The sequence below is a fragment of the Haplochromis burtoni genome, unplaced genomic scaffold (genome assembly GCF_018398535.1).
Source record: "Haplochromis burtoni strain Fernald_Lab_line unplaced genomic scaffold, NCSU_Asbu1 Contig_465, whole genome shotgun sequence".
Classification (NCBI taxonomy): domain Eukaryota; kingdom Metazoa; phylum Chordata; class Actinopteri; order Cichliformes; family Cichlidae; genus Haplochromis; species Haplochromis burtoni.
Window position 1 is genome coordinate 221,560 of NW_024582826.1, and position 15,057 is coordinate 236,616.

Genomic DNA, 15,057 nt, shown 5'->3' on the forward strand with positions numbered 1-15,057 from the left:
AAAAAGTGGTATCGTGCCATCTCTAGTTCAAAGTGAACCGAACCAGAAGACAAAGCAGAGGTAAAAATCTGCCAAACTGAATTCATCTGGAGAAGGTTTGGACAGAAGTGTTTATTTGGCAAATTTAAAACTGTAATAATTTGATCTAAATGTGAACACATGATTATAATGTGCCCTGACTCTCTGAAGGTTTCACTGGTGCCAAAGGAGTTTAAAAAAAATGAATACAACCACGACGTTACCTTGTATAACCAGTTTGCCCGTCGTCCTCTTGTCCTCGGCCTCAAACATGTACTTTGCCTCGTCATCGTAGGCGGCCGATCGGATCACCAGGACGTACAAATTTCCCTCCTGGATCACCTCGTACTTTTCATCGCTCTGCAGCTCCTGTGAGCCTTTGAGCCAACGGAAAGTCTTTGGAGTTCTCGACACCTCGACCTCGAACCTCACATCATCCTTCTCATAGACCTGAACATCAGTCATGGGTGTGAGGAAGTTCAGCGGGAGTTCTGAAGAAAAACAGTGAGAAAAACAGAAAAACTTAGCCTCCTAGTTGAATTTAGATAATCATAATTATCAGTATAGTTCATTTTAGAGGATTCCTGTCGTCATAACGAGCCCCAAACTGTGACAGTAACCAACACAGAGTAAAAGTATTGACGTTTTTATATATGGTGTCTTTGTTCAGTGGAGATGAAGTCTGATGAGAAGTCAGACCTGAGAAGGTGAAGCTCAGACGGAGGTTTGATTGAACTGCTGCGATCCCCCGCTGGCTTATTCTATGAGACGCTCTCATTTTTAGTTTCACATTTTTAGGTTACAATGATTTAAAATGTTTTTTATGAAATATGATGAGGTCAGTGGGCTGGCTTACCTTTGACCTTGAGGTTAGCGGAGCACTTGGCGTTAGCAGCAGAGTACGCCACCTCGCCGGTCATGGACACTTTGCAGTTGTAGAGGATCAGCGTGTGCTTGCCTCCTTCCTCGATGATGTCCACATCCTGTTAAACAAAGACGTAAACAGTCTGATAAACTGGCTTCATGTTATGGAGAGCGCTGCCAATGAGGCGCTTGTGATGAAGCACTCACAGAGGACGGACTGAGCACCGCTCCGTTCAGCTTCCACTGTCCGTGGACGTCGTCCTCAGAGATCTCCACTTCGAAACGAGCCGTTTCTCCATCAAACAACTCCACGCCATAAATCGGCCGGACGACTTTGATGTCGCGTGCTTTTGGGAAAAAGGGTCATGATATGAAAATGCAGTTTGTTTTGCTTCTGGAAGAAAGGACTGATTTTACAGCTAAACAACAAAAAATGGAAGAACTGGAAACTATCAGTTTCAGTTTGTTCCCTCGGATTTCTCATTTTAATCCAAAGTTCTTTTTTATTTTGATTTAAAGAAAGTAAATCCATCATCTGTCCTCATACACAGCCTCGGCGGCCTCGATCAGTCGCTAGGGGAAAATGTGGATTCTGGTTGCCGAGTGATTTTTGGGTCACGTTGCCATGGTTTCCTGCAGTTCCCATGGAAGATGCTGACTCGGCTGCAAACTCGCCCACAGCTCACCATGAAAAGTTCAAAAAAACTGGAAACTGTGAACGCTCGCCTTCAAAGTTTTTATTTTTCATTCATTTTTAAAGTTGTGGGGAGGCACAACTTTTAAATGCTCTTTGCATCTCTTTCTGAGGTTTTACTGCTGCTCAGTGAGCGTTTGCAGAGAAGCTGCTGTCTTTGATGTGAACTGCAGGCATCGATGTGTCATTCCCAGACCGGTGTGGAGATGTGCATTTTTAGAGACGTGAGGTTGCTACGGGGTCGCTCACTAGGCTGACGAGGCCTGGACCTCCCTTCGGAGTCATGTTTCCTTGTGCAGTGAAAGGCTTGAACATTTAACGTTTTACGGGTTTATTTTGACCTAGCAACCTGTAAATCTTAGACAGCTTTACGATTAATTTATGATTCAACTGATTTTTATGTTTAAAAGAATTTAGGCAATCATGTCACCGTGCTTACCTTCAATATTGATGTTGGCTGACGTCTTGTCTGTTCCACAGTCACATACATATTTGCCTTTGTCGCTCAGTTCCACTTTCTTCAGGACCAGAGACCTGCGCGTGCCCTCTGACCTCATGATGACCATCTTGGAGGCGATGATTTCCTTCTCTTCGTGGTACCAAAGCACCGGGACGTCTTTGCTCAGTTCACAGTCCAGGGTCACCTCTTCTTTCTCGGTGGCTGAGTAATCCTGTAGCTTCACCACAAACATGGGGTCGCCCTCTGGAGCAGACAGGAAGTTTTGGTTTATTACAAATAATTTGTAGATTTTCATAATTTTTCTCTGTGAAGAGCAGTCTTGTAATGCAGTATACAATATGAAAATGCAAAAAGTGAGTCATGTAAGTCACGCTACTGTGAAACAGAAGTGAAAAGGAAACGAGGGAGCGCAGTTACCTACGACCGTCAGCTTGGCCATGGAGTAAATGCCTTTAGCCTCTGCCTTAATTTGGCAGGTATCATCTAGACTCAGCGTCCTCATTTCTAGAGTGTGTCTCTTTCCTTCCACGTGAATGAGAACCGTTCGGCTCACGTGGAGTTTGACTTCGTTTCGGTACCAGACCACTGGCACGTCCTCATGAGACAGCTCGAGATCAAAGCGTGCCGCATTACCTTCTTTGACCGTTTGGTCCTGAAGCGGCTGGACAAAACTCAGCCTCATGCCTGGAATACATCGAGTCAGCGCAGACAAACATTGGCCACTGAACGAGCTCACAGAGGAAACATGAACAACATGAAGCGTGGCGCTTCTCTTTGCCACTTACCCTCCACCATCAGCTGAGCCGTTGATTTCTGACCCAACGCTTCGATCGTGTACTGAGCCTCGTCGTCAAACTCACAGCTGTTTATGATCAGCATGTGCTTCTTTCCGTCATCAATTATTTCGTATTTAGGGCTTGGAGTGACAATCTCTGTCCCCCTGAACCATATGACCTTTGACACGTCCTTAGTGATGGTGCACTCAAACTTAGCCTGCTTCTTTTCAGGCACAGAAAGGTCCTTGAGCGGGTCAACAAAGCCCATTTCGATTTCTGAGAGGTGCGAACGATTTGGCAATTAATAACAGAAACAAAGACACAACCACAGCTTCTCTTACCGTGTTTGCTCTGCAACAGTTTTCCATGACCAACAAAATGCAGCAGGTTGCAACAGGGGAAGTTTTGTCTTTGGTAAATCCGTACCTTTGACGGTGAGCATAGCGCTGGTGACGGCGTTCAGAGCCTGGTATGTCACTTCACCAGCCTGATCCAGCTGCACGTTTTTCAGTGTGAGGAAACGTTTTTTGCCCTCAGCTTTAATGTCACAGGTCTGCAAAACAAAGAGGCATGAGTGCTACTTCCCTATTCACATTTCTATAAACCCAAATCATGCAGGCTACTAAATTTACTACAGCACAGAAGTATATGATCCTCTCATTTGTGGTTTCGAGTGGCCTGAGTCCTGCGACGAGCTCACGTTTAGCTGCTATCTCACTAGCTGGGCCCACGTCCTCATTTTAGGTTTGACAGCACATTAGTAGGTAAAGGTGACGCTTGGACATGAACTGAGCTGCGGTTTGGGGAAGGCCTCAAAGGGCCGACGGCTCCTGGCAGATCCCCGTGCACTAAATAGAAGCGAAGACTTGAAAAGCGGAGGGAGGGTGGGGCACAGAAACGAGAAGGAACAGCTTGGTGAACTGGGGGAACCTATATAGATGAGAACTGGACGGCGCATGTTTGGAGGCGTGGTCCCGCTCCTGAAATTCAGATATTTATCTCCAATAATTTGCTCTGAGACAAAGCATTGTTAAATATCTTACCGGAGATCTAGTCAACACCTGGCCTTTCAGCTTCCATTCACCGGCCACATCGTCCTCTGATATCTCAGAGTCAAAGTTGGCCTCTTCCTTCTCAACCACCTCCACACTGGAGAGTGGCTTGAGGATCTCAGCCTCACGCTCTGAAAGCAGCCAAAGAAAGTTAGAGTTAGAAATCTTTGCGATTGGAAAAGCGTGGTCCTCATGCTTCCCCAACGTGGATACACCAACCTCCAAGTGTCAGCTTGGCTGTATATCTGCGATCCTCCACCTGGATGGTGTAGTCTGATACATCATCAGGCTGGCAGTTATTGATGCTGAGCGTCATGTCCTTTCCATCTTTATTGATCTCGACCTTGTCAGAGGGAGTAAGCTCGTTTTCTCCTTTGAACCACTTCCAGTTGGGCGTGTCCTTGAACAGCTCACATTTGAAGGTGGCCTTTGCCTTTGGTTTCACATGCTGGTCTCTCAGAGGCTTCACCAGCCAGTCTTTGATGGTTTCTGAGGAGGAAGGGTTCACATTATATTTGTTCCTACAGTGGAAAACTGCTCAACAAGACACACTCTTATGCCTCAGTCACACTAAAGAAGTATGACAACGACTTCTGTGTAACTAGGGAAAATCTTTGGTTCACTGGATTGGTAGATTGGCAAGAGAGCTTGAGTGTGCAGACTGACGCCGTCCTAGCGCAGCTTTATTGCCATCTTGATGCATCAAGGTCAGATTAAAGATGGTGACGGGTTCCCGTCTTTGAGCAGCCATCTTTGCCAGAACAATGAGACTGCACACCGTCACAGTAATTTTGGTTGTGCCATGGTCTGTTTTCTCTGGTGCAGCATAAGGCAACTCAAACAGGGATCAACTTAGGCCTTAAATGGTGCATAAATACAAGCTCTACTGTTCATAGTAGCTGCCCTTCATATTGGTTTTTAACTGCTGGGGGACAGTTTCAGCCTGGGACCAATCCAGCTTGTAGGTGGACTCACCCTGAACGGTGGACGGTACAATGACTGTATTTATCTTGTTTCATTGCTACCATGCTCTGCAGACTTCTTACCAATAACTTTGACGTTAGTTGTAGTCTTGACGTCCTCCTGTCCATCGACCTCACAGGTGTAGGCGCCGCCATCTTCATCAGTGGAGTTCTGGATGGTCACAGCATGCTGCATGCCAATTACATTAACGGCCACTTTTCCAGCCTTTGTTTTCAGAACCTGACCGTTACGTTTCCAAATGACGTCCCGTTCTTTGTTCAGCTCACAGGTGAGGTACATTGGCTGACCCTTAATGCATGTTGTCTCTGGTTCCAGTTCCTTCAACCATTTCACAGGCAGCTCTGTGGGAAAAAGGTGATTAATAGTGTTTTCATGAATGTCAAATAAGTTTTTAAAAATTGATGTTGGATTAAAACAATCGTTTACCTTCAACAATTAACTTGGCTGTGCATGTTATTTCCTTGCCCGCATTCTTAGCCACACACGTGTATTCTCCAGTGTCAGATAGTTGCACATCAATAATGTGCAACTTGCGATCTTTGCCATCAGATGTAAACTTGTGCTTGGGGCTCTCACGCAAGTTGCTGTCATCTTTCATCCACGAAGTGATGGCCGTGGAAGGCGAGACCTCGCACTCAAACACCGCGGAGGAGCCGATGGACTCAGCTTCCTGCAGCACAATGTCCTTAAGCTTCTTAATGAACTTCAGCTGGACAGGTTTGAGCTTGAATCCTCCAAATGGGTCCTCGGGAGGTGATGGGCCTTTTCCACCTGGCTTTAGACCCCGGCCCCTGCCTCCATCACCAGGAGATGGAGTTTGTCTCGCTGCAACATCAGACACAAAAACTCCTCTTGTTGATTCAGATGTTGGGGCAAGTGACGAATTAGACAGCAGCTTACTTTGAAACTGTGAGCTACCTACTGTGACTTAAACGTCTTTAAAAAGTATAAAGATTTTAATGTTAAATAAGCACAAAAAATAAGATTCTGCCTAAAACCAATGAGGAATAAACATATTCGACACAAACAACGAATCCCACAGGACAAAAAAGCTTTAGATTTATGCTCACGACGATACACAGACACAGCTGTCAGTCAGAAGTGAGCTTTGAACTCAAAATTAAAATTGTAACATAAAATATATTTTTGGTTTTGTTCTAAAGACACACACACACAAAAAAACAACTTTGGCTTTACAAGTGTGCATGAAACAAATGAAAGTGCCGAATGGTTTGTGCTGATGAGATCTAATGTTAGTGAGCTCTCACCCCCAAATCCTCGACCTCGGCCTTTCGCGGGCTCTTCTGTTGGTTTTCCATCTGAACAAGAAAGAGTGGGACAAGTTTTAAGCTTCACTGCAAGAGCTCATCCTAGTCTCCAACACAAACCAAGAAAAAGATGTTAACAAAACTAACAGCCAAGATTCAAGATCGTATCCAGATCACAGCTGAACATCAAATTACACACATGTAAAAAAAAAAAAGTTCAGTGACGAGGATGAAGGTGAGATGGAAACGGAAAAACTGTTGCAGTGAATAATAAAAACAGTGATGAAGATGAGCATCGAATGACTGATGACACAACTGAGGACAGATTTAAGATGATGACCACTTAAAAACATCACAAAGGATGGATGGGCAATGAGCAGACAGACAAACAGATGAACAAATATATAATGTAACGTAAAATTGGATGTAATGAAGATTAGATGAATTGTCTGAAATGGGATGAGGCGATTCCAGAGTCATCAGCTGGACGAGTTCACCGGCCTTCACCTCACCTCTCTTGGTGCCGGGCATGCCTGGAGTCTCCAGCGCCCCATCCACCCCTTCACCTTCCCAGTCTTCCGGTGGAACCAGCTCCCAGTCCCAGACCTCCTCATCTTCGTCGGCTACCATTTTTTCACCCTCCTCTTCACATACCTCCTCCTCTGGCTGGGTTGTCACCCGCTTAATCTCCACAGCTCCAGGAGAGATCTCCTTCACCAGAGGGATCCGCCCTGTATCAGGCCTTTCCGAGGGCCCCTCTGGTGAGGGCTTCTTGGGCACCTTTTTGAGGGTCACGGATTCAGTGGAGTCTTTTGGCGAAACAGTCTTGGGAATCCTTTTGACTTTTTCACCACTTGGCTTCTTCTCGATGGGAATTTGCTCCACTTCACTTGTCTTTATTTTCTCTATCTTGGGTGATGGGGTCTTTTTTAGTTCAACCTTCTTCAGCTGCTCAATAGGTTTGAGGGGCTTTTCCTCTTCAGGCTTATCTTGACTTATCTTGGCTTTGGGTGAAGGAGTCTTTTTGATTTCTGGACTTTTCTTCAGGATATCGGTTTGTTTTGGAGGACTCGGTCTCTCTTCTTCTTTCTGACTTGGAGGACTGGGCTTCTCAGCTGGTTTCTCCTTCTCCTGAGGTGTTTCATTGTCTTTTTTAGGCGTTACAGTCTTTTCAGCTTTCTTAAGTTGTTCCTTCAGCTCTTTAGTTCCTTGACTGGGTACCTTTGTGTCCAAAGGCTTCTTCTTCTCTTCTGATGCTTTTTCTGGCTTTTCTTCAGGCTTGGTGATTTTAGTGAATGGTTTCAACACAACCTGCTCTTTCTCTTTATCAGGTGTAGAAATAATTTTAGGTTTTCTGCGGAGCTTTTCGGCCGCTGTAGTTTCTACATCTTTGGGTACTTGATCAACCTTTTTCTTATATGGGATTTCCTTTTGGTCTTTGTTGATATGTGGAGATGCATTGTCATTCATCAGTGGAGCATCGTCATCATCTTTCTGGTGTTTTACAGCAGCGGCAGGTTGATCTCTTCGTGGCAGCTCACCTCTCATGTAAGGACTCCGCTCAGTATCTGTTTTTGCCTCAGCTTCTGTCTCAGCCTTCGGAGGTTCAGCTGCTTCTTGTTTTTGGGGTTTTTGAAATGGCTTCAGTGTAACTACTTCCTGGTCCTCGTCCTTCTTTGGTAATTTTTTTATTTTCTTTTTATTTAAATCTGACTCTGGTTCCTCTTCTTTTGGTGCTTTTGGGGCTCTTACCCATCTTGATTTCTCATCTTCTGCCTCCAGTTTTTCAGGTTCCTCTGCAAAGCTGAGTTCAGATGTCTCTTCAGCTGCTGTGAAAACTCGTTCCTTTCTCTCAACTGTTACTAACTCTCGATCCTCTCTATCACGAAGTTTCTGGACTGTTAATTCTGCATCATAATGCCTTGTCACTTCAACTTTATGAGTTATGGCTTCCTTTTCAGGCTCTTTTGGTTTAGGTGGCACCTTTTTTAGTTTGATTGCTTGTAATTCAGCATCTTGTTTCCCAAATGTTTCAAATGGTTTTAGTTTCACTGATTCTTTTTGCTCATCTGCTTTTGGCAATTTAGTTATTTTCTTCTTTGCGACGTGCGGCTCCTCCGGTGCCTCGTCTTTCTGAGGTTTTAAGGTTCTTGTCCATTTGCCAGGTTCTGGTTTTTGCACAACTGTAAGGGTTTCCATTTCCTCAAAATGGCTTAACTCAATAGTTTCCTCATCTGCAGTGAATACTCGTTCAGTTCTACCAAGTGTGATTATCTCTCGATCGTCCCTGTCATGAAGCCCATGAACTGCTAGCTCTGGATCGTGATGCCTCGTCACTTCTGCCTTATGAGTTACGACTTGTTTCTCTGGCTCTGGAGGTTTCACTGGAACCTTCTTCAGCTTAATGACCTCTGGTTCTGGTTCTTTCTCTTTCGGTATTCTGGTGAACTTACTCTTCAGCTTAGGTGATTCGGGTGTTTTTGCCTCTTGAACAGGAATCTTACCCTTTTGCTTAAGAGACGGCACTGTGGTTTGGGCAGCAAATGCACCTTTTATAATATCACCATAATAACACAGAAAATAATAAAATATTTTCTACAGTATAACACAGAATCACACTTACACATGTAGATGAAACTAAAATATCCTAAAAGGCTACAAAAAATTGAAGCAGGTTGTGCTTTGTTTCTTTGAAATAAAAAGGTTTTGCATACCTTTTGTTGGTCCAGGTGCTGACACTGGTTCCTTGTCTGCAAAAGATTATATAAAATCATTATAAGTACAAATAATGCAAACAGAGTTAGACAAAAGGCTCAGTCAAAGCCAAAGATGGTTCATTTGTTTGAGGCATGCAGCTGTGTTTGGGGTTGTTTTACTGTTTTGAGCTTTCAGCAGAATACTTTGCAGAAATAGAGAGAGTGAGCTTTAAGAAGAAGCAGGAAGTTCATCAGCTGTTTAACACGTTTTATCACTGCAAACATGATGCAACCAGATGTTTAAACATCCTTTATAAGGTCATTTGGCTTCATTCAGCAAATTGGGGTGGCTGTAGCTCAGGTGGTAGAGCAGGTCATCTACTGATCGGAAGGTTGGTGGTTTGATTCCCGGTTTGATTCCCGGCTTCCCCCTAGTCTGCATGCCAAATATCCTTGGGCAAGATACTAACCCGAAATTGCTCTCCGATGCATTCATCGGAGTATGAATGTGTGTGAATGTCAGTTGTGCTTGTGTGAATGGGTGATGCACAAGTTGTGTAAAGCGCTTTGAGTGCTCAGAAGAGTGGAAAAGCGCTATATAAGAACTAGTCCATTTACCATTTAATATTAAAGAAGTGAATTGGATCAAAGTGTGGAAGTGGACTGTTGTGTATAGAAACAGACCAACAGATGTAAACAGGAAACACATTTTAAAAGAAAAGGTAAATATGTTTGGTATGAAGACTGAAGCTGTGCCATTAAAAATGCTTCAAAGTAGAAGATAAACATAAGAGAGGAGCATACATGAAAGAACAGATGTTACCTTCAGGGGGCGAGATTTCCTTTGATACAGGAGCTGGTTCAGCCTTTACGGCTGGTGCAGGAGCTTCCTTCTCCAACGATGCAACTTTAGCTACAAGAACGCCAACATGATTAAATCACTGGCAAAGATCTGGTCAACAAGCAACAACCAACTGACAAACAGATGAACGAAACGTATAAAACTACAGAATTCACTGTTGTTAAGACCCAACAGATTTCTCAAAGGCAGGACAAACAGAACAGTCAGTAAGATTAATGATAAGCAGTGGAAACTACCTGCGGGGGGAACCACTCTCTCTGCTGTTGGCTTGGTTGTTGGTAGAGGCACCTTCTTTTCCTCAGGAGGAGACACTTAGAAGTACAAAATATCAACGGTTACGACCAAGAGAGAAGACTCGAAAGTAGCAACAAATTGGAACAGACAGAGAACAATATAAAGATGTTAAGATGGAAGAAAAGTTTACATGGGCAACAAAGATAACAGTAACTCAAACAGAAACAGAATAAGACAACATGGAGAATTTTTATAATAACAAACAGAGGTGTAACAGAAGTACCTGCAGGAGGAGCAACTTTGGCTGCAGGAGCAGCAGGAGCAGCAGGAGCCGAAGGCTTCGGCGCTGGAGAAGATGGTTTCTTTTCCTCTGAAGGAAATAATAATAGAAGATGCCAAGATCATGACCAAGATTGCCATATGGTCAGTAGAGACACCAGAGAGGACTAACAACAGTCAGCCAGTGAAGTTAAAGCAAACATGAGGCGATTGTCACCCACCAAATGAAACCAAACAGAAAGACAACATTTACAACAATAACAAAAGTGAGCGAAGAAACTACCTGCAGGAGGAGCAACTTTCTGTACAGGAGCAGGGGGAGCAGGAGGTGAAGGCTTTGGTGCTGGTGCAGATGTTTTCTTCTCCTCTGGGGGAGATACTTTAAGAATACAAGATGCCAAGGTCACGACCAAGAAGCCATAAGCTTGGTCAGTGCAAACTTACGCATAATACACACATTAATTTAAAAAAAATCCAACAACTTAGAGAGGAAGAATACAAAAAATCAAAGACAAAAAAGGTCAACTCATGAAGAGTCAGCAAAGATGAGGAACATGCATAAACAGGCTACCTGCAGGGGGAGCCACCTTCTGCTCAGGAGCAGGGGGAGCAGGAGGTGAAGGCTTTGGTGCTGGTGCAGATGGTTTCTGCTCCTCTCGGGGAGATTCTTTAAGAATACAAGATGCCAAGGTCACGACAAACTGACACACAGTAAGTACATAAAACAAAAAATAAACATGGAAATCTGAAGATGACTTAGACAGAAAGGACAAACAAATAGAGGTGAAGATTAGAAAAAGTTTGGCCCATTAAGATTCAGCAAAGATGAGGAACAAACTGAACAGGCTACCTGCAGGGGGAGCCCCCTTCTGCTCACGAGGAGGAGTAGGTGAAGGCTTTGGTGCTGGTAGAGATGGTTTCTTCTCCTCAGGAGGAGGCACTTTAGGAATACAAGATGTCAAGGTCACAACCGAGACAGCAGCACAGTCAGCCAAGACTAGACACAGATATTTCAGGCACATTTCTGCAAACATCATAAACAGGCTGAAACAGCGACAGAGATAAAGATGTGGATGAAAGCTGAAGAATGAAGATGATGAATGAAAACAAAATCCCAGCAGTAAAAGAGGTTAACAGACCAAGACTGCCCCAAATCGTCATTAAAAAGATCAGCTTAATATGGACTAAGGTTTTCTTGTTAACCACGATGAGTACAAGATATTAGTGAAAGTAAAGTTTAAGAGAGGCGATCGTGAGCCTGTGTGGCTCAGATACCTGTATCAAGAGCCTGTCGGTCAGTCTTCTGTGTTGGCTTCTTTGCTTTCTTGTCATCTGCTCTTGTTGGTGTAGCTTCAGTTGCAGAGTTGTTTGCTTCCTCAGAAACTCTCAAAGATGGAGAGATTTGCTGAACTTGAGATGTTTTTACTGGAGCAGCCACAGAAGGAATAGGTTTCTTGACAGGAGTGTCTTCTTCAAGGGACAGATCTTCTATTAGGCCAAAAACTGCCTCAGAGAGTGTAGGGGAGCTGTGTTTGGTTGGCAGAACAGACTTCTTTGCTGGAGAAATGTCTTCCTCAGAACAGCGTCTCTCCTCGGGTGAAGGAATCTGATCTGTAACAAAACGTGATCCATCCCTACTTTGTTTAATCGATGCATCTTCTGATAGAAGACTTGGCTTGTCCAGAGGTAGAATATCTTCATCACATACATTTATGGAAGTTTTAGGAGTTTTCACCATGTCTTGACTTGAAGATACCATTGTAGGAGAAACTGCTGCAGGGTGAGAAAGAGTGGTTTGGGGAACATCTGCTTTACCTTCAACAGACCCATCTTGCTTCAAACAAATTACTTCTGTAAGAGCTCTCGGCTTCTTTGATGTGGTGACCTTTTTAGACTTAAGTTCCTCTATCGCAGAGTCTTGAATTTCTTCATGATATAATGATTCAGTAACTCTTGTCTGTAAATACGCAGTAGGAAGGCCAGCCTCTTCGGCCTGCTCTTTCTTCTTGTAAGCCTCTTTTTCTGATGTAACACCAACATCAGGAGAAGAAACCTTTTTCTGCAAAAGATGAGACATTTCAGGTGGAGGTGCGACATCTTGTTCTGCAGGAGAATGGGCAGACCCCTTTAGAGTTGGAGAAGCAGACCACTGAGACATTTCTTTCTCTATTTTCTCAGGTTTGTAAGGTCCAGTCCACTCCAGTTGTTCAGCCTCATAATCTGTTTTCCATTGCTCTATAATCTCTACCTGACGATCTTCTCTGTATGATACAGAAACCACCTCCTTTGTCTTTTCAATTTGTTCCATTATCTCAGTTTTCAAAATGGTTTCTTCTCTTGCAGTTGACTCGTTGACTCCTTCTTCATATGTGTCGACTTCCTGTTTCCTGTAGCCAGCTTCTGTAAGGGAAATCCTTTCTTCAACACCTTTTTCTGCAGGACACTCCTTTCTGCCTTCAACCTCAGCTGTTGGCTTCAGATGAGTCTTCGGAGGAACTGGGATAAATTTTAAGATATTACCCAAGATTGAAGAAATGCACCATGGAGCGGTGGCCAAGAAGAAAACACGACACATACACACCACCAAGACACAAAAATACAAACTTTAGTGTGGTACATATTCAACTACGACCCTTATTTTACAACTATTTTATAAGTATTATGAATTTCTACCTCTCTGCTGAGGGATTTCTATGGCCTTTGGCTCGTCTTCTACTTTTCCAGAAGCAACGATCTCATCTGATTATAGAAGCAAACGTATTCATAGTCATGTTCTAAGGAATTCATAAAAATGCTGAATATCCACGGGGAACCTTTCAAAGTCAAAGCATACCTTTGACTGGTGTACTCGCCTCCAGCTGTGGTTTAGCTAGAGCTGTTGGTATCCCCCTTTGTTTGACTGTTTGGATGACTGATATGAAGTAACAAACAGTGAACAGTCAACACACAAATCATAACAAAATCTTTGAAGAAAGCTTACTGCATTTCAACAAGGCCAACTTATTGTGTTAATAGGTCAAGATGAGTTACTAGTAAGTGGTTATAAGACCAACCAAATGGTATTGACAGACATATCTACCTTCAGACTTTTTGGCCTGCGGTTGTTGTATTGGTGTTTCCAAATGTTGTGGTTCTGCTGACACTTCTAGATCTTTCACTGGCTCTGCTGATCGTTCTATAACCTGTGCTGTTGGAACTTTCTGTGGTTCTACCACAGCTGTTTTTGCTACTTCTGGAACTTTCTTCAGTGTTTCTGGAACTGGTTCTTCAGGAACCTTCTTTGGTTCCTTGGGAGGCTTTTTAGGTGCTTCAGGAACCTTCTTTAGTTCTTCAGGAACTTTTTTTGTTTTTTCAGGAACCTTCTTTGGTTCTTCAGGAAGCTTCCTCGGTTCCTCTGTAGCCGTCTTTGCCGCTTCAGGAACCTTTAGTGCTTCAGGAACCTTCTTTGGTGCTTCAGGAACCTCAGGAGCCTTGATTTTTTCTGGAGCTTCCAGGTCCCTTGGTTCAGTTACTTCCTGCTGATGTTTATCAGCCAGCAAATATGGTTTTCTTGGAGGTTCGTGTATCTTTGATTCTAAAGCAACTTAAAAGAAGATTTATTTAATATTTAATATTTTTTTTCTAATACCAAAAATTTGTAGTCACACTCTAACGAGTGCTTAGCATGCTGAAAGATATTTATGTAAGATATTTCAGAAAAGCAAAAGTTATACTAACAAGTATAAAAGAAACCGGCACAACACAGCAGCTTTTCAACAAACTCTTTGTAGTACCTTTAACTGGGACATCTTCAACTTTTTGTGGAGTAACTTTGGGTGCAGGTGGTTGAGGTACAGGTTGTTCTGATCTTGGTGTTTCTTGCACTTAAGAGAAGATTGTGTATTTTTTTATCCAACAGCTAACAATTAAGATTAATATGGAATCAAAGATACATTCTTAATGAGTGAAGTCAAAGTAGGAAAGATGATATTAGAGAAAAAGAAGCAACACGACTTTGGTTAACAATCTATACCTTCAGTTGGAAGATGTTCCAATGATGGAGAAGCAAGGACTGCACTTGGGTGAAGTACAGGTTCTTCTGACTTTGGTGGTTTTGGTACTTTAAAGGAAAAAATGCATACAGTGTATATGTTCAGTAACCTTCTGGTAACCACGGTGGCGTCAACACTCTATCGAGTGCTTAGAGAAAGACACAGTCACAGTACATTAAATACACAGCCGAGCCGTGTTTGTTGTAAAGAGAGTTAGTGCCACACATGAAAAACATGTCCCTTCATTACCTTTTAATAATGGATTGTCAGTCTTTGTTGAAGTAATCGTTGTAGGGACTGGCTGAATTGTGGCTTCTGCTAGTTTGTCTACGGCTGGCACTTTGGACAGCATTTATATGTTTAAAGGTTTACTCTTACCATAGAATTATTTTCATGATCAAAATTTGTTAGATTTGTTATTTATACACCAAAGCAATGTCTTTTTTAAAGGCTATATTCAAACACTCCAAACACCACGTGTGGTCCACACTATAGACAGTGTTAATGCTTAAAGATCAAGAGGTTAGCAGCAAAGGACATCCATGACATATATGAACATGTTAAGAAGTGCACACTTAGGTCACAGCAACATGAAACAAAACTAGAAGAACTTGGGATGTAATGACTTTCCATTTGAACATCAGAAAAACAAAGTGTTCATTACATTACCTATTGGTTTTAAGGCCTCTGGCGTTTTCTTAGTGGGGACAGCTTTTGGTTCTTGGAGCTCAGGCTTAATTTGAGCCACTTCAGGCTTAGGTACCACTGGTTTCACGGGTTCCACTTCAGGCTTAGGTACCACTGGTTTCACGGGTTCCACTTCAGGCTTAGGTACCACT

The 15,057-nt window shown here is 43.1% G+C and overlaps 1 protein-coding gene across 3 annotated transcripts in view; it reads right to left on the bottom strand.

Annotated features, from left to right (window-relative positions):
- ttn.1 (titin, tandem duplicate 1) overlaps positions 1-15,057 on the bottom strand; it is a 176,118-nt gene that overhangs the window by 103,853 nt on the left and 57,208 nt on the right. The window contains exons 87-106 of one of the 3 annotated variants that reach the window (XM_042213662.1): positions 11,038-11,127; positions 10,759-10,854; positions 10,471-10,566; positions 10,192-10,278; positions 9,911-9,985; positions 9,636-9,725; positions 8,831-8,866; positions 6,629-8,641; positions 6,117-6,167; positions 5,275-5,673; positions 4,911-5,189; positions 4,084-4,353; positions 3,856-3,995; positions 3,239-3,365; positions 2,822-3,088; positions 2,454-2,720; positions 2,016-2,279; positions 1,090-1,229; positions 875-1,001; positions 243-509 (exon numbers count right to left, since the gene is read on the bottom strand). In XM_042213662.1, coding sequence (XP_042069596.1) covers positions 243-509; positions 875-1,001; positions 1,090-1,229; positions 2,016-2,279; positions 2,454-2,720; positions 2,822-3,088; positions 3,239-3,365; positions 3,856-3,995; positions 4,084-4,353; positions 4,911-5,189; positions 5,275-5,673; positions 6,117-6,167; positions 6,629-8,641; positions 8,831-8,866; positions 9,636-9,725; positions 9,911-9,985; positions 10,192-10,278; positions 10,471-10,566; positions 10,759-10,854; positions 11,038-11,127 — 5,181 coding nt within the window. The remainder of the gene's footprint in view (positions 1-242; positions 510-874; positions 1,002-1,089; positions 1,230-2,015; positions 2,280-2,453; positions 2,721-2,821; positions 3,089-3,238; positions 3,366-3,855; positions 3,996-4,083; positions 4,354-4,910; positions 5,190-5,274; positions 5,674-6,116; positions 6,168-6,628; positions 8,642-8,830; positions 8,867-9,635; positions 9,726-9,910; positions 9,986-10,191; positions 10,279-10,470; positions 10,567-10,758; positions 10,855-11,037; positions 11,128-15,057) is intronic. The other 2 variants (XM_042213665.1, XM_042213663.1) reach the window with 2 other exon arrangements.